The 25,464-nt window shown below is 44.1% G+C and overlaps 1 protein-coding gene across 1 annotated transcript in view; it reads left to right on the forward strand.

The window, feature by feature from the left end:
* The window catches only part of MGMT (O-6-methylguanine-DNA methyltransferase), a gene marked incomplete at its 5' end in the record, with an annotated part of 236,189 nt that overhangs the window by 144,284 nt on the left and 66,441 nt on the right, over positions 1–25,464 (forward strand). Inside the window, one exon of the mRNA XM_082267700.1 lies at positions 24,373–24,512. Within this exon, the coding sequence (XP_082123826.1) occupies positions 24,373–24,512 (140 nt within the window). The remainder of the gene's footprint in view (positions 1–24,372; positions 24,513–25,464) is intronic.

Here is a 25,464-nt window from a genome sequence, read left to right on the forward strand (position 1 = left end):
CTGGGTGCAACGGTTTATTGCTGGGACGGGGGGGTGCCTTGACCATAATCCTAAGGGAAAGGGGAGGTGCAGTTTAGCATCCTTGCCCTGCACGCTGGATGACCTTGTCCCGACACTGCTTACCTGTGAAACAGATCCTTCGCTGACAGGGCTTCCATCTTCACCATGCCTTTCTTCTGTGTTTGCGGGCTCCGGACTTTGGAATGGCCGAGCCCCAAAGGCGTCAAGGCCATGTCAAAGCACTCTGAATGGACGGCACTCTCGAGTGCCATCCATTCAAAGCACAGTGTGCATGTGCCAGTGATGCCACCGGTTGCTACAGATATAAATATCTCCTAAACAATACACATTTAGGAGATGTTCACTATACCTACAGGTAAGCCTTATTGTAGGCACACCTGAAAAAGCGGACTACACTTTTCATTTGATATGAAGTATTATGTAATAAGCATTTCTATCATAAACCAAAATCTGATTGGTTGTACATCATCTCTATTGTTTGCACCACTTTTTAAATAGGGACTGTGGCCTTATCCATGCCTCAAAGCCTCGTACAAGAGTGCCAACAGGGTGTGTATGCTTCACTGTGTGCTAATGTCAGCAGCATGCTTATAAGTCTTGTGACTTTTGTTCCTGTGTTTTCATTATCTCTTTTTATTAGCAAGTCCAAACCAAAAAATGTTGGCTTTTTGTGGTGTACTTTATGGCCTTTGCTCAGTTTGCATAGGATTGGGGAGTAGTGGGTAGAATTTCATAGGATGCAGGTAAGTGGTTTGTCTTTTCTGAAGGAAATCGTGTGTTAAAGTGGTATAAAACCCAAAAATAATGTAATGTATTGCAGCTTACCAGTTAGATGTGGTGGCTGCATTTGTTTTCTTTTTTAGGCTTTCTTCCTTCTTTTTTCACCTGGTGATTTGGCCAGTAACACACCTCCTGTATTAGCATGCATCCACTCTGGATGAGTAAGCACAGGGGCACAGTAAACGGCAGCATTGTTAGTCTGGGGGGAAGAGAATGTTAGATATACAATGCGACCGCAAATGCGCGAAACTGCATACGCCTGAAATTTATGGCTGAAAAAGGAGGTGCTCAAACAGGAGTATCGTGAGTAAGAGGATACATGGAGATGTAAAGTCCAAAAAGCCCCAATATTAAATGACGATGACAAAATCCTAGATGTAGTCCTGGACCAGACTCCCTTAAGGGTATAAGCTTACCAGATTCAGGTAAGAGGGAAGCAGATGCTCTATAAACCTTGTCACCTTGATAGAAGATCCAGGCCCACGCGAGCGATAGACTCAATGGTCATTGGATCATGAAAAAAATGTAAAATACGCAATAGCGTAAAACCCAACAACTAAGTAAATATCACCAATGTGACTTGAGGATAACATGTGTGTAAATTAAACCACCACCAAAGATCACTGTTGTCAGTGAACAAGTGTGTAAATGAGGAAATTAATATGTGTTAAATACCCCTTACCAAATAAAAATAAGGGTTAATGCAGACAAAACAATTAATATATTCCAGCTGAAGTTGCCTCTTACCAGACGACAATGATATATAAGCCAAAGTGAAAAAAAAATGATGAGAGATAGGTGTAGAACCATCACCAGCTAGATGAGCCTCTTACCATGTGAAAGCAAAACCAAGTGTGTACAAATCAAATTCCAATAAGACACCAAGATTCAGTACCGGAAAAGAACCAGTAGGGGTCGCCTCTTACCAGATCTTTGATCAACCACGCCTGTATGTTATTGAATGGTTGGGGGCCCGACCATAGACTTGAGCAACTGATCCTCAGATGTTCCCAAAGTTCACCATTCAAAAAGAGAGAAAGAGGCTCCCATAGCGTAAAACAGTAAAATTTATTCCAAATAAAAAAACAAGAACACTCACAGAAACCAGGATATAATGAGCAATTGTGTGCAGCCGCCGGCCGGACGGCTTCGCTCGCCCGCACTCTCTGGTCGCGATCGGATGACGTCAGTACGCCAGCTGGTCCTGACTGCGCAAGTACGCCACAGTCTCGGCCACGGCAACGCTGGAAGCAGAGCAAAGGTAGGAAGGAACACAGTGATGCCAAATGGTTACCAAGACAACGCGTTTTGGAGGCCGAGCCTCCTTCTTCAGGACCTTTGCTAAAAATGGCAGTGGTCTGGTTATTTTGCTGATTTAGTGGCTTTAACACTGGCTGAGTCACTGAATATTCATTTTAGGAAACTAAACTCATAACTCCTTATCTGTTTACTTAAATTGCCTTGCAGCACTGGGGTCCTCAGTTTTAATCCCAACAGGACACTACCTGTATGGAATTTGCAATCCCTCTGACTGTGTGGATTTCCTCTGTGTTTTCTCCCACACTCTAAAGTCATGCTGCTGGGTTTATTGGCTCCTGTCTAATTTGACCCTAGTGTGTATGTGTATGTGAGATAAGGACACTAACCACTTGCCCACTGGGCACTTATACCCCCTTCCTAACCAGGCCAATTTTCAGCTTTTAGCACTCTCACACTTTGAATGACAATTACTCAGTCATGCAACACTGTACCCATATGAAATGTTTGTCTTTTATGTCACACAAATAGAGATTTCTTTTGGAGGTATTTAATCAACACTGGGTTTTAATTTTTATGCGCTATAAATAAAAAAAGACCAAAAATTTTGCAAAAAATAAACTTCTTCATTTCTGTAATAAAATGTTACAATATAGTAATTTTTCTTTACCAACATTTATACTGCTACATTTCTTTGGTAAAAATACCCCAAATCAGTGTATATTATTTGGTCTTTGTGAAGGTTATAAAGTATACAAGCTATGGTGCCAATCATTAAAAATTGATCACACCTTATGTACTGACAGCCTATCTTATTTCTTGAGACACTAAAGCTGGATACACACTATACAACTTTTGTTGTTAGATTTCCTTTAGATTTACCTTTAACTATGTAGTGCAAGGGCCTGCCTGATTGCATACAAACTGAAAGTGTTTAGATTTGACCTCATATTATGGTTTTGGTAAATCTAAAGGAAAAAATCTAAAGACAATTGTATAGTGTGTATGGCTCATTACAAGCTAGGAAAGTACAAATACCCTCCAAATTACCAATTTTTGGAAAGTAGACATTCCAGGGTATTTAGTAAGAGGCATGGTGAGCTTTTGAAGTTGAAACTTTTTCTCACAATCGTTTGGAAAATTAAGTTTTTTTTTCACAATATTGTCATATTAACAGGTTATTTCTCTCACATAGCATATGCATACTTGCAACCACACCCCAAAACACAACAGCTGCAAAAAGGAGACAAACAGCGCACAGCCGATCTCGCGTAATAATGTTTATTTAATCACATACCACATAACTTGATCAATTGCACTCACATTTCCAAAGATCATGACAGGCGCATTAGCAAGAACCTTCATCCCCTCTCCCTCTCGGATGGCCCTCGGTCCGCCCTACGACATAAGTCAGCTAGGGACACCGCCACTCCATGCCCGTCTGTCTCCGGCCTCCCTGCCAGGTCCCTGCGTGTGGATCCTAAGTGCGCCTGCGCACAGACCCGCCAGCTGGTCCCGACTGCGCAAGTACGCCACAGTCTCAGCCGCGGCAACGCTGGAAGAAGAGCAAAGGTAGGAAGAAACACAGTGATGCCAAATGGTTACCAAGACAACGCGTTTTGGAGGCTGAGCCTCCTTCTTCAGGTCCCGTCCCTACTACTCCCCAACTTCCTTTTATGTAGATGACCCCACCAATACCAATTGACTTAAAGGGGCAAACCCGGAGGTATTCAATCCCATGTGAGAGGGGGGATAAGGTACTTACAAGCAACCTTGTAAACCAATACAAATTACACAATACAATTCACATTTAAAACTAATGAATACTATCCTAAAATATAATAAATTGTATTAAAACATTTAAAATATATAAATATATATATATATATATATATATATATATATATATATATATATATATATAGTTATATTAAGGCCCATTACAACAAAACGATATAAAAAAAAGGAATACATTTTTTTTTTATATATAAAATTATTTAATAGATGTAAATTAATGAAATTTAATTCTTAGTAGGGAACATACCGCAATAATTTTAATCAGATGATCGTACTGACCTCTAGTTCCTCGTTCAGCCCACCTGGGAACATGGAGCCAAGCAAGAATATCCAGAAGGTCTCTTGCCTACATCCCAAAACACATGCTACTACTCCTCCTGAGTATGGCAATACCACATGTGTGAGACTTTTTCACAGCCTGGCCACATACAGAGGGCAAACATGCAGGGAGCACCATCAGGTGTTCTAGGAGCATAAATTACACATCTAACTTCTTTACTACCTATACCACTTTTGAAAGCCCTGGAGTATCAGGACAATGAAACGTTCATAAAATGACCCGATTGTGGAAAGCAAACACCCCAAAGTGTATTCTATGAGGCATAATTAGTCTTTTGAACATGTCATTTTTTTCCACAAGTTTTTGAAAAATGTGGAAAGAAAATGAAAACTCATTTTTTACACATTTTTACGGCACTGACGGGCGCTGATGAGGATCCACTGATAGGGTGGCACTGATGAGAACTCACTGATGGGCACTGATGTGCACTCACTGATGGGCACTGATGTGCACTATTGGCTACTGATGAGCACTAATAGGGCACTGTAGTGGCACTGATGAGCACTAATAGGGCACTGATAAGCACTCACTGATGGCACTGTAGGGCACTGGTGTGCACTAATAAGCACTCACTGATGGCACTGATAAGCACTCACTGATGTTCACTGTAGGGCACTGATATGCACTGATATGCACTCACTGATGAGCACTATAGTGGCATGGTAGGACACTAATGAGCACTGTAGTGGCACTATAGGACACTGATGAGCACTATGGTGGCACCATAGGGCACTGATGAGCACTATAGTGGCACTGATGAGCACTGAAGTGGCACTGTAGGGTACTGATGAGCACTGTAGGCACTTTATGGGCACTGAGGATCGTGCCAGCTCTCTCTGCTGCAGTGTTTCTCTGTCCTCTCCTTACACCAGTACAGCGGGTGAGGAGAGGAGAGAGAAACCCCACAGCAGCGCAAGCTGAACTGGCCATGACGCCGTTTTTTTTGACAAGTGATCTCTCCATCATTGGACAGAGTGATCACATTGTAAAGGAGCGCTGTGATTGGTCTCTTACCCTGATATGTGATGCGCTGAGTCCCGAGGACCCAGCCATTATGGACACTTCTGGCTTTGCGCCCTCATATGACGTCCTTCCAGAACTAGCCGGCCACGCAGTAGCTGTCATTCGGCTATAGTGTGTAAAATGCTGCAGAATTGTCAGCAATATACAGTACTGTGCAAAAGTTTTAGGCAGGTTTGAATAAATACCATAAATTATGAATGCTTTTGAGAAATAGTGTTCATTTTTTTTTATCAATTAAGAAAATGGAAAGTAAATGAACAAATAATCAGAAGAGGGGGGGGAAGGGGAGTAAAAGAATTAAAATTATATAATAATGGCAACTGGCACATATTTTATGTAGGTACAATCATACGCATCCACATGTAATATTATTATTATGGTAGCCAGTTGTTAGATAAAGAATTAAGGAAAAAAAGGAGGTAAGGGGGGAAATTTGGGACTTTACATGAGGTGTGTAGAAATGAACAGATAAGTCCAAATTAAATCAGTATTTGGTGTGACCACCCTTTGCCTTCAAAACAGCAGCAATTCTTCTAGGTACACAGGTTTTAAAGGTATTCGGTAGGTTGCTCCAAAAATCTTGGAGAACTAACCACAGATCTTCTGTGGATGTAGGCAGCTTCAAATGCTTCTTTCTCCTCATGTAATCCCAGACAGACTCGATGATTGAGATAAGGGCTCTGTGGGGGCCAAACCATCACTTTCAGGACTCCTTGTTCTTCTTAATGCTGAAGATAGTTCCTAATGACATTGGCTGGGGTTGTTGTCCTGCTGCAAAATTAATTTTGGGATCAGTCACATGCCTCCCTGATGGTATGGCATGATGGATAAGTATCTGCCTGTATTTCTCAGCATTAAGGACACCATTGATAGGACAACAGTAAGGCCCGTAGACACAGTGGTCGGCCAGGGTCACTTAATGCAGCAGATAAATGACACATCATGATTACTTCCAAAACCAGTGGGACCCAGGTACACCAACCTAATGTCAAGAGAGGTCTGCCCAGAAGTGGTCTTCACTGAAGAATTGCAGCAAAAAAACCATACGTCCAACATGGATACAAGGCTAAGTTACTCAGCTATGCACGATGACATAGGAACTGGGATGCAGAAAATTAGCAGCAGGTGCTCTGGACTGATGAGTCAAAATTCACTGAACCATAGCTTGTATTTCTCAACATTGAGGACACCAGTGATCCGGAGTCCTGACCAAAGCTTTAACTAAATTTTCTTAAATGCATCCCAAACTTTGCAAGGAACCTCCTCCATGCTTGACTGTTGCCACTTGAAGAAACTAATTTTTGAACCACTCTCCAGCCCTACATCGCACAAACTGTCTCCTACAAATATCTCAAATTTGTTACTCAGATCCAGAGCACTTGCTGCCATTTTTCTACACCCCGGTTCCTATGTTTTCACTCATAGTTGAGTTGCTTAGCCTTGTTTCCACATCAGAGGTTTGGATTTTTGGCCACAATTCTTCCATGAAGACCACTTTTAGCCAAACTTCTCCAGACAGTAGATGGGTATACCTGGGTCCCACTGGATTCTGCCAGTTCTGTGCTGATGGAACTGCTATACATCCTCTGTGTACAAGCATACCTAGAAGAGGTGATGCTATTTTGAAGCCAAAGTGTAGTCACCCCAACTTTGCATTTTGTAAATTGATAAACAATTAAAATATATGATTTTGAAAGCAATCTTTCCTTACAGCATTTTATCACACCTGCCTAAAACGATTGTACAGTACTGTATATAAATACATGTAATACATAAAATAATAAATATGATACACACCCTAACCCATATATGTGAGCACTGGCACTTGTATACGTTGTAATGCAATGTGCTGGAAGAAATGGCACAGGTGCATTTTTACTTGCATTGCATTGCATGGACAGCCATTTCACAAAAAATAGGCTGCCCTAATTCAGTAAGTGTTAATGGCCATGAGTAAACATACCGCAACACTGTGAATGCAACTGTAAAGATAAAGCCTTCCAAGCATGGTTTACATATAAAAATGACCACTTATTTAAACCCCACTCTACAAGACTCTGGTCCAGCCACCTCTTAAGTATGCCGTGCAGTTCTGAGCACCACCACTTTTTAGCAAGGGAGTTTAACTACTTCCCACACGTGCTATAGCAGAATAACCGCTACAGCGCGGGCTTACTTTGCGGGGGGGCATCTATCGTCATCCTCCGATGATCGCGCTGAAGGACTTGGCGACTCAGGACCTTCGGACTCAGCTGATCACACATCAGGATAAAGGGCCAATCACAGCAGATCTTTACCACGTGATCACCTGTCAGCCAAAAACAGCTGATCACAGGATGTAAACACAAGCAGAAAACCGATAACTGGCTTCTGTTATGGGGACACAGTGCCCACCAGTGCTGCCAATCAGTGCCCACCAGTGCTGCTAATAAGTGCAGTGCCCATCAGTGCCTCATCATCAGTGTCACCTATCAGTGCTGCCTATCAGTGGCACCTCTCAGTGCCACCTATCAGAGCCCATCAGTGCCTCCTCATCAGTGCAGCCTCATCACTGCCACCTATCAGTGCCCATCAGTGCTGCCTCATCAGTGCCTATTAGTGCCCATCAACACACATCAGTGAAGGAGAAAAATTACTTGTTTGCAAAATGTTATAACAAATTATGATTTTTTTTTGTTTTCTAAATTTTCTTTCTATTTTTTTTTTTTTTTAACAAATTATGACATATGTCATAATTGATCATATCTGAACCAGGAAAAAAGTCTACTTTCATGATGCAACATTCTGTTTTTGATGGGGTTGGGTGGACAACAATGCCAGATTTTTTCAAGGGCACCAAAAAGTATATCAAAGGTTTTACCTTTTCTAATAAAATATGTGCAAAGAACAACTGGTGATATGTCATTTTAATAGCTCTTCAATTTTAAATAGAACAGAGTTCCTCCTTAAGTAAAATCACAGTAAGGAAGAGCCTTGTTTGCCTAAGAAAATTCTTCCAACAGTCAAGAAAGAACGTGGATACTTGTGCTAATGATCCCAAATCTGTTAATGTGGTTTCTCCAGTTAAATTGATTCATGAATTTTGAAGAGAACATTACCTAATGAATTTTCTTTGAATAGAAAGCAATTAAAAGGACAAATCAGACTGATTAACCCCACCATCAACCCTCCGCCACAGTACGGCACAAGGTTTGAAATTCTATCATAGGGAAAAACTAGAGCAGATTTGCTATCTTTTTGCCCTCTGCTAATCCATGTAAATTAATGAACAAAAAAGTTAATTTCTTTGGTGACCTTCTTCTGGTATCACCTGGATTATGCTTATGTTTAATTTGCTTAATGTTATAATATTAAAAGACTAAACATATTTTTCTCCCTAACAAAGTGATTATCATTCCCTGCAGTCTCAAGTCATTTTTGCACTCACTTAACCCATATGAAAAGTGCACTCTTCCCTTCCGGCAAACTTCTGTAACTTTGAAAGTATGAGAGTTCAATGACTATTTTGTATATGCACCGACATACATGTGTGGCATGTATGTATGTATGTATGTATATATATATATATATATATATATATATATATATATATATATATATATATATGTATATATATATATACACAGTATAATATATTGTATATATATATACTGTATATATATATATATATATGTATATATATATATATATATATATATATATATATATATATATATATATATATATATATATATATATATTGTGTGTGTGTTTATATATATATATATAAATAAAACATGTGTGCACACTTTAAGACCAGAAGATTTGACCCCCTTCCTGACCAGGCCCTATTTTGCGATTCGGCACTGCGTTACTTTAATGGACAATTGCGCGGTTGTATGACACTGTATCCAAACAAAATTTACGTCCTTTTTTCCCCACAAATAGAGCTTTCTTTTGGTGGTATGTGATCACCTGTGCGATTTTTATTTTTTGCGCTATAAAGAAAAATAGAGCGACAATTTTGAAAAAAATATATATATTTTTCACATTCTGCTATATGACATTCTAAAAAAAAGAATTAAAAAATCGAAATTTTTTAACATTTTAGGCCAAATTGTTTTCTGCTACATATTCTTGGTAAAATCGCAATAAGCGTATTCTGATTGGTTTGCGCAAAAGTTATTGCGCCTACTAACTACGGCAAAGATTTATGTAATTTTTATTGTTTTTTTTTTTACTAGTAATGGCGGCGATCTGCGATTTTGTGCGGGACTGCGACATTGCGACGGACAGATCGGACCCCTGACTGACATTTTTTACACTTTTGGGGGTACCAGTGACATTACTACAGTAATCAGTGCTAAAAATATGCACTGTTACTGTAATAATGCCATTGGCAGGGAAGGGGTTAACCCTGTTGGTGATCAAGGGGTTAAATGTAAGCTTAGGGGAATGATTCTAACTGTGGGGGGGTTGGGCTTGTGAAATGATCACAGAGACATGTGATCCTATATAGCAGGATTACATGAGCTCTGTGATCATCCCAGGGAGAAGGACTTCTCTCTCAGCGGGGAACGATCGTGGGTGTCAGGCGGCAATCGGAGCCGCCTGACACCCGCAGCGGATTTCCCGCTGACGATCGGGGGCGTGAGCGCGCCGCCGGCGGCGTGTGCTCGCCCCCTAGCTGCCTTCAGGCAAGCAACGTAGATCTACATCGTTTTGCATGTAGGAGCCAGCCTGCCGCAGTTAATATACAGGAGGCGGTCGGCAATTGGTTAAAGTAGAGAATAAATTGTAAGTAGATAACATTTAGTTTGCTAAAGCACTATGTCTCATAAACAGTTGCCATTTTTTAATACAGTTTTTTGCATTCTTGCATTTTTGTTCTCAGTGCTGCTAATTTCCTCCAGTCTCTTTCAACCACTTTATGTCTACATGCACTCCCTTCAGTGCCAGTTACTAATTTCTCTGGACTGCTTTACTGATTGTTACAGTGGTGGACCATGCATGCAAAATGTTAGTCAACAAGGGCACTTTTAGTCTGCACCAGGGGTGCATGTAACAGGGTGACACTGCAGCAACATAGCTGACAACCTATTATAGGAAGTGCCTGAATGAGAAGAATAAGAAGGAAGAGCATTGTCACCCTATCTGATTCAATGTTTATAAAAGGAGTGGATAACAGGTATTTACAAATTGTGTAGGCGTGTAAGTTTTACGCTTGGTTCCCACCTATGCAATTTTGCTGGCTGTGTTCTGCATTTCTGAAAAAAATAAAACGTGCATCCAAAACGTGGCCTTGGTCTTTTTGACCATGCGAATTCCCTGCAGTTAATGCACACGCACTGCGACTTTATGTGCGTGGGGGTACCATTCAGAATGAATGGCAGCCCCACGTGTTTATGCAGAGCAGTGCTTTTTCACTGCGGTTGGTTGCTTGCAGAGGCGTAACTAGAACCTTCAGGGCCCTGGTGCAAGAAACCATGAAGGGCCCCCTGGCGCCCTGGGGCCCTTTACTCTAGTTGCGGGGCCCTTTATTACAGTCCCACAGCGGGACCCTTTCTCAAGTTCTGCAGTGGGCCCCCTTCCTGCCATCTTGGGGCCTCCCCACGGTGGTGGAATGCCAGGGCCCTGTCGCAAGTGTGACCTTTGCAATCCTGGAAGTTCACCCACTAGTGTCAGTAGTTTTTTTTTATGGTATTTTTTTTTAATAGTATTTTTTATTGAATTTTCAACAAGGTACAAGGGGCAAAAATGTACAACAGTAGAAACAAAAAGACAAGTCACAGCATAACAGAATACATTAGCGCCCAATCAGGGGGAGTAGGGGGGAGGGAGGAGGGAGGGAGGGGGGGGGGGAAAGGAGGAGGGGGGGGGCTGTTCCAGAACCAGAATAGTATACACTCATCATACGACTACCATGTAAACAAATAACCAAGTTCAAAAGGCCGGACCACTGAATCACCAAACTCATCAGTAAGTCATAGGTAAATACCAGTTGAGTAAGCATGTACTACTGTGGTCAAGAGGTACCAGGAGCAACGGTATGGAGGATAGAAAGAAAAGGGAGGCGAGAGCGCACGGTGCCTCCCCCCCAGGTGGCCCCCAGTGGGAACATATATGCCACAGGGAGGAGCACCAGTCCGCCCCGAACCCCCAAATCTACAAGTAAAGGACTGTTTCGAACCTATCTAGGAGCATATTTCCAATATTTCCAATCGTCATCAAATTTGGAGAGGGTCAGAGCGTTGACTGCCAACGCCCGTTCACACAAGTAGTTCTCATTGACTAGTTTAATCAGATCCGTGAAGCACAGGATCACCAGGGATCTCCAATTCCTGAGCAGCAGCGTCCTGGAAGCAAGCAAAATGTGCGTGACCATGCTACGGTAACACTTGGGGTAATCGTCAACGTGAATGTTCAGCAGGGCCATAGCTTTCCTAGGTGGGTGTAGGATGCCTGTACAATCCGCTATACAATGAAACACCTTGGACCAGTAACTGGTGAGTGAGGGGCATTCCCAAAGTATGTGGGTCAGCGTGCCTGTACCACCACACTCTCGCCAGCACTGATCAGAGACCCCAGGAAATATCCTCGATAGCCTAATAGGGGTATAGTACCACCTATTAGCAATCTTGAGCGACTGTTCCCAGTGCGAGGTACAGTGAGAGTATCTGTAGGTTGCCAGAAACGCTCGGGACCACTGCTCAGGAGTAAACGTGCAGTCCATCTCCCTCTCCCAGCGTAGCATAGAAGACGTCTTGGGGGGAGTGAGCCCTCCCAAGAGGTATTCGTAAAAGAGTGATATACCCTTGCCTCGTTTGATCTCATTGAGCAGATAGTCCCATATACCCTGGGGAAGAAGTCTAGTCGTCATGGGGTGCTTGGACAGGAAGCTGTGGACCCAGATAATCGTGAACGTCTCTGTGACAGGAATCTGGTAGGACTGCATCAAGGAGGATGGGGAGCGGAGGGAGCCCGATTGGAAGAAGTGGGATAGCATCGTCAGTCCCTTCAGTTTCAATTGCGACAATGTGAGGGAAGGTAGGTGAGCCTTCAGGATATCCAACGGAAGGGAAGTGGACTCGTAGGGAACAAGTCCCACCCTGTCTCCCGGAGACGTTCCCAGCCTACGCCAGGCCATAAGGGAGGCCCGCATAGGAGGGGAGAGCTCAGAGAGACTCCAGGGAGTCCAGAGGTCCCCCAGGAGGAGGAGGCGGAGATTCCCAGTCGGCGATAGATGCCTCTCTATTTGCGTCCAGGGGAAGTCAGTAGCATCGTGAAACCAGGGCCTGAGCTGGTCGAGTCTGGTCGACCAATAGTAGAGAGAGATGTCAGGCAACTTCGCTCCACCCAGACACTTAGGTTGTGTCAAGACAGAGGTGGCTACCCGAGCCCTCTTTCTGCACCAAATAAACTGGCGCATTTCCCTAGTTAAGGCGTCCAGGTATTTCTTAGGAAAAATCAGGGGCACCGCCCTAAAGATGTACAGGATTTGGGGGAGTATTGACATCTTATACGCCGCCATCCTTCCACTCCAAGACAGTTCAACCTTGGCGATGGACGCCATCTCCTTGGTAATTTTCTTAAGGAGAGCATCGACATTTACCGAGAAGAGCGACGTTGTCCGAGGGGTAATGTTGATTCCAAAAGTACGGGATGTATTCGTTCGTCCACGGGTAAGGGAAAGAGGACTGGAGATACGCAAGCGTGCGGGCATCTATTCCTAAATTGAGTGCCAGGGACTTAGTCGTATTAACCTTGTGATAGGAAACCATCCCATAATCAACCAGAATACGGTGTACTACTGGGAGGGACTGCAAGGGATTGGTGAGGATCACCACTATGTCGTCCGCAAAGAGATTCACCGTATGCATTACGTCGCCAGCTCGGAATCCCTCCACCCCGCTATGCGACCTAATGGCCTCCGCCAGGGGTTCAATCATCAAATTGAAGATCGAGGGGGAAAGGGGACACCCCTGGCGGGTGCCATTGGAAATCTGAAATGGAACCGAGGTCGTGCCCGACGTGAGAACCTGAGCGGAAGGACAGGAATACAAGGCGAGGATCGAGGAGAGAGACGAGCCAGAGAAGCCAAACCTCTCCAGCGTCATCCTCATGAACAGCCAGTTGACTCTATCGAACGCCTTCTCCGCATCCAAAGTGAGGAGCAGAGAAGGCGTTCGGGAGGCCCCTGCCAAGTGAACAAGATTAATGATCCTCCTGGTGGCGTCGGACGTCTGACGGCCAGGCATGAAACCCATCTGGTCCTTGTTGATGAGGTGGGGGAGAATAGGCTGGAGACGGGCCGCTAATATTCTAGCATAAATCTTGACGTCACTATTAAGGAGGGATATAGGCCGATAGTTAGCAGGTGAACTGGGGTCCTTTCCTGGCTTGGGAATGGTGGTTATGTATGCCGACAACATGTCAGGGGGAAACCGCGACGTCGCCGCCGCTTTGTTAAAAACGTCCACTAGGGTAGGGTTAAGGAGGGGGGCAAACAATTTGTAATAGTCGTTACAGAGACCATCGGGTCCAGGGGACTTTCCGGAGGGGAGTGATCTAATGGCCTTGGAGATGTCCTCCGGCGTAAATGGGGAGGATAGAGAAGATATGTGAGATTCGGACAAAACAGGCAGACGCAGCTTGTCCAAGAACTCTCGGACAAGCTCTGGGGTGGGGTGCAGCACACTGGGGTCTTGGGCCAGATTATAAAGGGAGCTATAAAAATCGGCGAACTCGTTGGCTATATCACGAGGGTGTGACAAACGTGCGCCCGTAGTTTTGTGGGAAAGGTAGGAGATGCGGGAGTTGACTCTGCGTTGTTTAATGCGGAGGGCCAGGGCCCTACCGACTCTGTTAGCATGGGCGTAGAACTTAAGCTTAAGCTTTTTGAGGTGATGATCGTAACGTGACATTAGATGGGATTTCAGGGATTCCTTTTTATGGGATAGTTGCAGGAGCACTGTCTGTGAGGGCGAGGCCTTATGCAAAGCTTCCAAGTCCTTGATGTCTGCTAGAAGGGTAGTCAACGTCTTGTTGTAGAGCTTCCTCATCCTTGCAGACTGTTGGATGCAGACACCGCGAATAAACGCCTTGTGTGCACCCCACAGAATCCAAGGGTCCGAAACAGAGGGGGCATTAATTTCAAAGTAAGAGGATAATTGGTCCCTAATGAATTTACCCGAAGAGGGGTCCTGCAAGATCCTAGCATCACATCTCCAGATTGATGTCCGTTCTTTGGGTCCGGACTCCTCCAGTACCATTTCAACTGCCGCATGATCGGACCAGGTGATGTTCCGAATAACGGAGGAGGAGACCTTACCCAACAAAGGGAGATCCGTCAGGAACATGTCAATTCGCGAGTATGAACCATGTCTGTGGGAGTAATAGGAATAGTCCCTTTCAGAGCCATGTAGGCAACGCCAAACATCAAATAACTGTTCCCTCAATAAAAGGGACTGGAGGGAGAGTTGGCGGCCGCGGGCTGGCGCCGAAGCATCAAGCCCGGGGTCGACAACCATGTTCAAGTCCCCACATACAACCAAATTACCATAGACATTAGAAGTAACCTGTTTTAAAAGCCTGTGGAGAAAGCGATTCTGGTGGCTGTTTGGAGCATAAACCGCCACAAGAGTCAGGGGGGTGGAGTTGAAGTCACCTTGAAGAATAAGGAACCGTCCATCAGGATCCGGGGTAAGCGAGCGAAGCCGGAACGCCACAGTGTCTCTTATAGCGATCATAACCCCTCTCTTTTTCTCAGGAGCATCAGTAAAAAACAGAGCTGGGAAGTTCTTGTGGGAAAAGGTCGGATGACCGTCAGTTTTGAAGTGGGTCTCTTGGATAGAGACAATGTCCGCCTTACTGTTGCACAGCTCAGTCCACAATGAGAACCTCTTGGCCGGGTGGTTAAGGCCGTTAACATTTAGGGATATGAACTTGATGGTCATGGTGGGTATCTAGAAAAATCCGGAGGCTGACGAAGATGTGATCCAGTAGACATAGATGCCATGAGAAGGAGAGCAGTAGTCCAAAAAAACTGGAACAAAGGGGGAGCTCTGGAACAGCAAAACAGGGAGAGAGTCAAGGTACAGAGTGCGCCACGCGCAGGGTAAACCATAAGAAACAGTCCAAGGGCAGGCGATGCCTGCAACAAAAACACAGGGGCCATATAGGTCAGGGACACTATCTAGGCCAGGGACACAGGTAGTGCCAGCGGGGTGTCCTTCCCAGCGCCAGGAGGAAAGCTTCTATCTTTGGCTCTCTTGCGGGAAACGACTTGCCAATCTCCAGAAGGCGCCGTGGCGGGCAAGGGAGTCCCAGGAGAGGCAGCATGGTCCACAAGGATTCCCCATTTGGTCAGTAGAGACATACTCTCTTCCAGGGAGGAGATGGTCACCGTGGAATTCTGGTGGGTGATGGTGAGCAGGGCAGGGTGCTTCCACTTATGAGGAATGCAGTGGTTGCGCAGAGCCTTGGTGATTGTGGCCAGGTTTCTACGCTTCTGCAGTGTATGCCACGAGAGATCCGGTAAGATTTGGATGTTAGGGTAGTCACCAGGCATAATTTGAAGTTGACGGGCAGCCTGAAAGATCCTATCCTTCGCCTGAAAAAAGTGCACCCGAAGGAGGACATCCCTGGGCAGTTCAGGGGCTATAAAGCCCGGCTTGGGGATTCTGTGGATCCGGTCGATCTCCAAGTCAGAGGCTGAAAGGAAAGGGACCAAGGCAGAGAAGAGATCAGTAGCCACTTGCCTGAGATTCTGAGGCTGAACCGTCTCGGGGATCCCCCTCAGCTTCAGATTGTTCCGACGTGATCTGTCCTCGGTCGGCTACCTTGTCCCTCAGCCACGCGATGTCCTCAGCATGGCCATTATGCGCGGCAACCATAGTGTTGAGCGATAGAGAACATTTTTCCATGGAGGTTTCCACCTTCTCCACCCTAGTTTCCAGATGCTTTACCTCCTTTTTGGTCTGTGTGATCCCCTGGAAGAGGTCTGAGTGGAGAGAAGACCAAAGTGATCTCATCATATCCCTTAGAAGAGAGGCAGACACTGGCTGGTCTCCTGCAGGGAAGGCAGCGAAGGGATCCATGGATGGCTGCGCAGCGTCAGGCTGTGGAGAGGCTGCTGATTGCTCCATCCCGCAGAACTGATCTGGGTCTGGCGGCGGGGAGCTCCAGCGTGGCTTCTGCTTAGCAGGGCTCCTGGCTGAGGGAGAGGGAGGAGTGGAGGATCCGGACGAGTTTCCACTGTCCGGGTTAGCTATCTGTCGGACAGGCTGGCCGCGATGCTCCCGCTCCCTCCCGCCAGAGTGGTGAGAGGCGTGCTGCTGCGGCCTGCCCGCGCCATGCTGGCGGAGGCCGGCGGTGGACGAAACGAGGAAACCATCCAGCCGATTCGCTTGAGCCAAGCCCTTCTTCCCCTTCATCCTGCCAGGAAGCTACGGAGGCGTCGGAGAGGTAAGAACACCCGCTGTGTGGGCTGTAGAAGGCTGAAGTCCCGGATGGCCGAGCGGAGCTGCTGGTCTAGGCGTCCATCTTGCAGCGCCGCAGGCCACGCCCCCTTTTTTTGGTATTTTAATTGTATTATTTTTATCATTTTATTTAATTTTTTTACAATGTCACTGACTATGACTCTGTCCATTTAGAAAAGGAAGGAGCTGTTAAATTACATATTTACCGACCCCTTCCTGGTTCTCTATTGTGACACATCCCCTGCAGCAGCCGGCAGGAGAGGGAAGGGAGCATTCTGAAGGGGGGGGCAGCACAGAAGGGGGGGGGGACCAGGGGAGCACACAGGGGCCCAGAGACAGCAGAACACAAGTGAACTGGATAGGAGGAGCAGCGGGGGCAGCGTACAGAGGAACCAATCTCCTCCATTTTCCTCCTGCAGCTACAGAAGGAAAAAGGAGGACAGTGATTTCTCTACATGCTGCCCCTGCCGCCCCTCCTATTCAGGTCTACATGGGAGCCACATGGGCCCCCTTGAGCATGGGGCCCGGTTGCGATTGCAATCCCTGCAACCCCTGTAGTTACGCTCCTGGTTGCGTGTGCAGCCACACGCAGAAGTGTGAAACAAGCCTAAAAGGCCCCCTAAAATGGGAATGATGAACATGTTTTAGCCTCCTTTGGCAAGTACTACAGAATGTGACAGTGTTAAATAATAAGCTGTTATTGGTAATAGATGTTAAGTGGGGATATGTGCAATGTCTCTGTATTCAGAATATTTTAGGTAAAAAGTATTTTGAGGCTGTGAGAATGCAGTCATGTATGTACAGTATTGAAATAAGCTGACTGGCAGCCAAGCGTATCATGTGCAGCTTTATCAAAGACTTGCCTGGATTTATATAGTGGAAGGGAGGAAACACATGTTTCAGCTGACATAAATCATTCTGAGCAGCCCACAAATCACAGCTCTTGATGTGTATAAAGATTTGTCTACTCAAGCTTTAAAAGGAAAAGTCATTTGAAGTGCCTTTAAACCCCATCTATTGTATAACAAGCTGCCTCTACATTGAGTATATAACAGTCATACCACAATGTATGTGGTCACATCAAAATGTCTGCTGTGTCAGATGCTGCTACCAACAGCTACTCATTAGATGACTACAGGTGCCATGTTCCCTTGCCAAACATAGGAGTGTTTGCTACTGGCAGTAAATAACCATAAGCCAATAGGTTTGGTGATGGTCTGCTTTCTGTATACTTTTCTTTCATCCAGCCTTCTTTAGAAAAAAGACCTTCAAAACGACAATCTCCAAACTACAGCCCTCCAGCTGTTGAGGAACTATACATCCCATGAGGCATTGTAAAACTCTGACATTCACAGATATGACTAGTTACGATGGGAAATGTAGTTCCTGAACAACTGCTAGGGTGTAACTACAAGGGGAGCAGAGGATGCAACTGATATGGGGCCCATGAGGTCAGGAGCACACCTTTGACTGCTCCTTCTTCCCCTGTGCACTCACACTTCATACTATGCCAAATAAAGCAGCATTTCTCTTGTCAGTAGATTTAATCTACAAAGCTAATTTAACTCATGGAAACTAGGCATCTCAAGATGCTAACTGCAATTAGTTGCCACAGAGTGTGCTGAGGATTTCCAAAACACGGGAGCCCACAGGCAAATTCCAAGTGTTTTAAAACTTGACACTTAGGCACATCTCAGACTGCTCTGGGGTCTTCTGCAACCTGTTGAAAAAAAATGCCTGTAATCGAAACTCTCTAAAAAGATCTTGACAGCCTCTAAGCAAACGATAGCAAGGGCTTGGAAATCCTTTTGGAGACCAAGGCATTTTTTTCTCTTGTTCCTTGTGGCCACTGATTCTAGCACCACTTCTTCAAGCGATGCCAGCCCACCTGGCTGCATCTGCCTCTTTCAACAGCCCTCCTGGCTGCCTCTCTACACCAGTCTGTCCGACTGTCTCTTCCTCAGCCCTCCCAGCTGACTCTTAGGAGATCTCCCAGGGAAAGGATAGAAGACTTAAGCACACCTCTATGTTCAAGGGAAACTGGCCACAATGTTGCAATCTCCCCCCTTTGTTAGTCCCCACAGTGTGGCACTACTCACTCTGTCCTCTCTTGCTCCCATGCCTCCAAGAAAGGCTCCTCCCTTTGTGTTTTTGACAGGATCCTTCGAGCACTCCGATGTAAGAAAAAAACGTAGAATTTATTCACCACTTGCAAATCAAACACGACTTATTACATCACGGACAAGGACCAAAGGTTGACGCGTTTCACGAAATTACATTCGCTTACTCATGTGGTTATGAGTAAGTGAATGTAATTTCATGAAACACGTCAACCTTTGGTCCTTGTCCGTGATGTTATAAGTCGTGTTTGGATTTGCAAGTGGTGAATAAATTATATGTTTTTTCTTACAACGGAGTGCGGTCACTACTTTGTGTTTAGAGTGCTGCCTGGGACTACGTATCTGACCTGCACCTGATAAGCACTTTTACCTGAGCGGCTTACCTGTCTTGTATGTCAGGATCCTTCCAGCACCTGAGCCCTTGCCCGTTGCTAGGGGGTTCACCTCAAGGGCCACCAACAGCCTCCTCAACACTGCATTTTCCACCCCGACTGGCCTCTAAAAACCCTGACTGGTTATTCCTGGCCAGTAGTATGTTTTTGTCTTACACTCACTTCTAGCACACACTAGAGGGAAATATTTATTTTTACAATCAAAATGCAAAATATCTGAACTATTTAAACTGCCAAGTAATCTCTAATTCTGTTTAGCTGTCCTCTGAAGCAAATTAGTGCCCCCCCCCCCCCACACACACACAGCCTATTGGCTGGGCGATGAAGGAGCATCACTGTGCTGATGAGGCTTTCCCTTTTCTTTGTCATCTCCTGTAGTAGATGTCCCAGTGTGACAGCAATATGGAATACAGTACAGCTGGCTGTGCTGAGGAATATTTAAAGCTGATAAAAAAAAAGGTTTGAATTATCAGTACCAACAGTTTTTAAAGACACATTTAACCACTTGAATACCAGGCCTTTTTTCTGAAATTTGTTGCTTACAAGTTAAAATCCGTATTTTTTGCTAGAAAATTACTTAGAACCCCCAAACATTATATATATATATATATATATATATATATATATATATACTGTATATATAAATATATATATATATATATATATATTTTTTTTTTTGTCAGAGACCGTAGAGAGTAAAATGGCAGTCAGTGCAATATTTTATGTCACACTGTATTTGCTTAGCGGTTTTGCAAACACAATTATTTTGTAAAAATACACTTTAATGAATTTAAATAACAAAACTGTAAAGTTAGCTCAATTTTCTTGTATAAAGTAAATGATGATGTTACGCTGATTAAATAGATACCTAAAATGTCATGCTTTAAATTTCGCACATTTTTGGAATGGTGACAAACTATGCTACTTAAAAATCTTCATAGAGGACACATTAAAAATATGTTACAGGTTATCATTTTAGAGTTACAGAGGAGGTCTAGTGCTAGAATTATTGCTCTTGCTCTAACGATCAATGCCATACCTCACATGTGTAATTTGAACACTGTTTACATTTGTAGGTTCGACTTATTTATGCATTCTCTTCTGCGTGCAAGCACGGAGAGATGGGGTGCTTTCATTTTTTTTTTCTTATTTATTATATTTTTTATTTTTTCACTGTCCCTTTAATATTTATTTATTTTTTTAATCACGTTTATTGCTGTCACAAGGAATGTAATTACTCCTTGTGACAATAATAGGCACGTGACAGGTACTCTTTATGGAGGGATCTGAGGTCTTTAAGACCCCAAACTCCTCTTCTGCACTTGAAAGCATTAAAAACGCCAAGATCAATGTTTTTAAATACTTTCAGATTTTTAAAACTGGCTCCTTTAAGATTTCAGTAAACCGGAAGTAACATCGCTTCATGGTTACTACATTGGAGACCCGATCAAAGCCGATTCTGATTTTGTTCGGGTCGCCAGTCGGTGGGACGAGGGATCCCGGGCAGAGCTGGGGGGGGGGGGGGGATGGAACATCCCCTGCTGCTGCCTGTAATAACAGCCGTCCTTAGCCGCATCTTTTGTCATTACAAGAAAGCCGACCGTTGGCTCTAAAAACAGTACCTGGGCAGGCATCACCCCGGTACAACCTCTTAAAGCAGAATGACGTGCAGGTACGTGATTTTGCAGTAAGTGGGATAAAATTTGATGGATCAATAACGTGATCTAATTATGCCTTATAAATGTGCCTGGAACTCAGATGTAGTTTAGAGTTAAGCCCCGTACACACGTACCGATTGCCGGCCGTAAATATTCGGCCGGCGACCGATCGGCGGATTGTAGGCTTGTTAGTATGATGCTTCCGACAGCCGACAGCGCATTTTCGGCCGAACAGAATCTGTCGTGCAGGCATTAAAATTTTTGTTGGCCAACACCAGAACGGCTGATTGTTCGCCAGTCAGTACAGATTTCGGCCGACAGACAGCAGATTAGCAAGACTGGGCATGCTCAGAAAAGAAAAAAGACAAGGAAAGTTAACCATCACATGACATCACTTCTGCAGTCAGCTGTTGTTGGCCGACAAAATTCGTGTGCAGTCTTTTGCAGTTTTCAACAGACACGCCCTGGACAAAAGACGGCCGATCGTTCGGCCGACGATCAGTACGTGTGTACGGGGCTTAACTCCACTTAGGTTGAGTAGAAACATTTCCCTCTGGGTAATCTACAGGGATTTTAACAAACATTGTTGCAGAGTCCAGCCCTTTGTTGCTCTGCAGATATAGCTGTTTGTCTGTGTCCATTGGAAAAGTGAATCTAATGGTAGTGGTTTTGTAATTATCAGCTGCTGCACCTACAGGGCTCTGAGGGAAATTGCAGGGTCTGCATCATATTTAATTACAATATGCCTTGTGTCGCAATTGTATACACTATATTAGTATTTTTTTATTTGCTATTTTTTTTATCTACAAATGTGGAGTTACCGTTTAAAGACAAAACTTTTTTTTTCATTTTGGATAGAGTAAGGGAGGGATATAACCCCAGTCAGATTTTTCACCATCTGTGTCCCATTGCGGAGCTTTCCCTTTACTTCCTGTCCCAAAGCCAAACAGGAAGTGAGAGGAAATCCTGCAAATTAAGGGAATTCCCTGGGGTCCCCCAAGTTACCAGAATGAGTTTCCCCATTGGAAGATTTCCCCTCTATTATTTTTCTGGAGACAACCCAAAATGTGGGATTTTCTTTTACTTTCACTTTCAATGAAAATGGTAAACAAGGCAAATAGGGAGGGTGAATCTTCTTAACGGGGGCACAGACAGAAAAAAAAAAAACCTGACAGGGGTTCTAACTCCTCTGCACTCTATACAAAATAAAAAAAAAAAATGTTGCCTTTAGTTATACTTTAAAGGGATTTTTTTGTCAGATAGGATATTGCATATAAATATTTTGTATTTTCAATATAGTCAGCAGGTGGCACTCTTGGTTGTTATTCTCATTTTCCTTAGCCTCCTTTTTAATATGCTGTTCATAGAACTCAATAGCTCAGGCTAAAATGTACACACACACACACCATGGATGATTTGTATCAGCTATTGGTATTATTGGACGGTTTCATCCAAAGGAAAGTTTGTGTAGTGCTCCCTTTAGCTCTGGGAATCCTTTGGAGCTTAATGAATGTTAATTTATAAAACAAAGATTTTAAGAATTAAGTTAAAACAAATATACAGCATATATAAATTAGTTTGGAAAATTAACCCCCACACTCAATCCCTGCAGTGTATAAGTAAACCATTTTAAAAACTGACAGAACCCCTCAGAACTATAAAATGAAGTGTCATTAATAGGGATGGGCCGAACACTCCCCTGTTCGGTTCGCAGGAGAACTCCCGAACAGGGGAACCTATTGAAATCTATGGGAGCTGAACAGGAAAAATCAGAAGTGCCCATTTTGAAGACTTATATGCAGTAATTGGCCATAAAAGGGGTATGGGGTCTGGGTACTGCCCTGGGGGATATGTATCAGTAGAAAAAATTTTTAAAACAATCCTTTTTTCAGGAACAGTGATTTTATTATGCTTAAAGTGCAACAATAAAAATGAAAAACTCCTTCAAATATAGGGGCTGGAGGGTCCTGGTATGGATTTGAAGGGGAACTGGTGCCTCTGGGTGGCGTAGCTAGGTGGCCCTGCCCCTTGCCTATATAAGAAAAGCACAGAGCGGGCATACGGCGGGAGGCCCCCCAGGAGGCTAGAACATTTTTTTTCATTTTTTTGGGTCTGGCAGGCGGCATGATTGATGATATTTTTTTTTTCATTTTTCATTTATAATTTTTAATAAAGGATTTGTCAAAAACTGTCTCTTGTCTTTATTATTTTTTTTTACACTTTTTTGGTGAATGAGTAGGAGTACTAATGTACCCGATACCCATTTACATTGGGGGGGACTGAGATCTTGTTAAAGGGGACTTCCAGATTCCAATAAGCCCCCCGCATGCAGACCCCAACAACCACAGCCCAGAGTTGTCGGGAAGAGGCCCTTGTCCCCATCAATAAGGGAACAAGGTGCTTTGAGATGGGGGGCAGAGCTTCCTCTGCCCCAAAGCACCCACCCCTTCGATGTTGAGGGCATGTGGCCTGGTATAGTTCAGGAGGGGGGCTGTGCTTGCTTGTCCCCCTCCCCCTTTCCTGACCTGCCAGGACCTGGGACCCCCACGTAATTTTTTTTTTTATTTTTTTACCGGCACTTTTTTTTTTAATCGTTCAGCTGTCAGCAGGGAAACCCATTGACAGCTGATGACTCTTCAAATGTTAAGGACGCTGTGGCCTGCTTCCCGGCCCTGCTTCTTTACAGCCAGCTTACACAATCAGGGCACAGAGAGCACTGTGCAGCGCTCAGTGCATTGCAGGGTGTTTGTCAGGATGAACACCCTGCAAATTCAGGTGTTTAGGGAATGGCTGAACAGGCAAATGTTCAGCCCGAACTTATGCTCGGGCTGAATTGCTTGCCCATCCCTAGTCATTAACCTTCAGCCTGAAAATGTTAGTGCATGCCTTAAATGACTTTGGATAAGTCTTTGCAGTTCTTTCTTTGAGAAATTTTAATTATGTGAAACATTACACAACATATTGTATTCATATGTTCATATACACTAAAATGCATTGTGGTACAGATAGATTCATCTACTCAGCACTTAGTTTAAAGACTATGTTTACCTTTAAGGAAAAAAATAAATATATGCACATATTTTTGCAGGTAAGAAGTACATTTATTTTTGTTTTCTAATGAGCCTGCAGAGCATTACACCTGTGGTGGTAGATAGGGCTTTCATTCAAAAAGCTGTGAATAGATGACACAGCTGTGCGGAGCCCTGCCCAGCCATACTGTTTTGGAAAAAATGACTGCAGGTGCGGGGGGAGAAACCGCTGTCACTTGGGGGAAAGGGGGGGGTTTGGGCAGACCTGGAGCATGTGACACAGTACACCCTTAGTATTGGTGTAATTTGTAGCATGCTCAGAAGGTGAACTTATCCTTTAAAAAGGATTAAGATAAGCATACTGGAGTGGGCTGCTTCCATATCTTCAAAGCAGGCATGGGTAAGGATCTTCATTATCGTATAATTAAAAAATCTTTGAATTGTATGATTTATTTTTGAACTTTACTTAAACATAGAATTTTTTGTTTCTTCTTAGACTCCTTCACAAAAAATGTGCTACTGACGCTTCTTAAGAATGTGAAAATGGGAGAAACTATTACCTATAAGGGGCTGGCTGAAGTTGTAGGTAATGCGAAAGCCATGAGAGCGGTCGGAGGAGCCATGAGGAGCAATCCAGTAAGTGGAAACCATTTGTTTGGCACCAGTTTGCTATTTTATTTAAACATGCAGTGAAATGTTGTAGAGCTTTATACCAAAAAGTGGCCTACGGCAAGCCACAAACAGATTTCGATTTGCTTTTATTAGTCAATCAGTCTAATAAATCAGCAGATGAATTAACTGTCTACTGGGCGGATATGATGTCAATGGATTATTGAGGTAAGACTGAACATTGCTTTGTTAGTAGAATTTTTTTGACCTGATACATCAGATCTGAAAAAATCTCTGTGTGACCCGTTTTAGACTTTCCAAGAACTATACAGAATACAGGAGTTCCAACTATGCACATGCCCAAATCGGGATGGACAGTAAGCTGACACCACTATTGTGCATTACTGGTTAAACCTTCTGGTGCTTCTGGTAGTTATGCATTTTTTGGGATAATTAGAAGACTTAACATGAGCACAGCAAAAATGTCCACATTCCACATCTGCTCATTGCTAATCTTAACATGGTCATAGAAAGCTTGCAATATTTCTATTGTCTGTGTTAGAGTTCTTGTGAGCTTTCATGTGGTGCACAAGTCAAATTAGTTTGCTTCAGGGCCCATTCACACAAGCATCTGTGCTAGAATGTAGCCACTGGTATGCATTAGGATGACAACTGTGCATTGCACGGGTTCCTTTTTTTTGTAATGAACTTTATTGACATGTTGGTTCTATTGGCTGCAGCCTGGTGCGAGGCAGTGGATTTTATCACATTGCACTGCACTGCACTAAAAAAAGTACTGCTTGATGTATTTTTCTCAGCTCACACCACTGCAAATACCACCTGCTAGAGCACAGGTGTCAAACACAAGGTCCGCGGGCCGAATGCGGCCCCCCAGGCCATTTCATGTGGCCCTCGCACCTCTCCTGCAGCTGCGGCACCCCCCTTGTTTCTGCCTCCACCTTGTCTCTGTAGTCGACAG

The sequence above is a fragment of the Pelophylax lessonae genome (genome assembly GCF_965119305.1).
Source record: "Pelophylax lessonae genome assembly, chromosome: 9".
Lineage (NCBI taxonomy): Eukaryota > Metazoa > Chordata > Amphibia > Anura > Ranidae > Pelophylax > Pelophylax lessonae.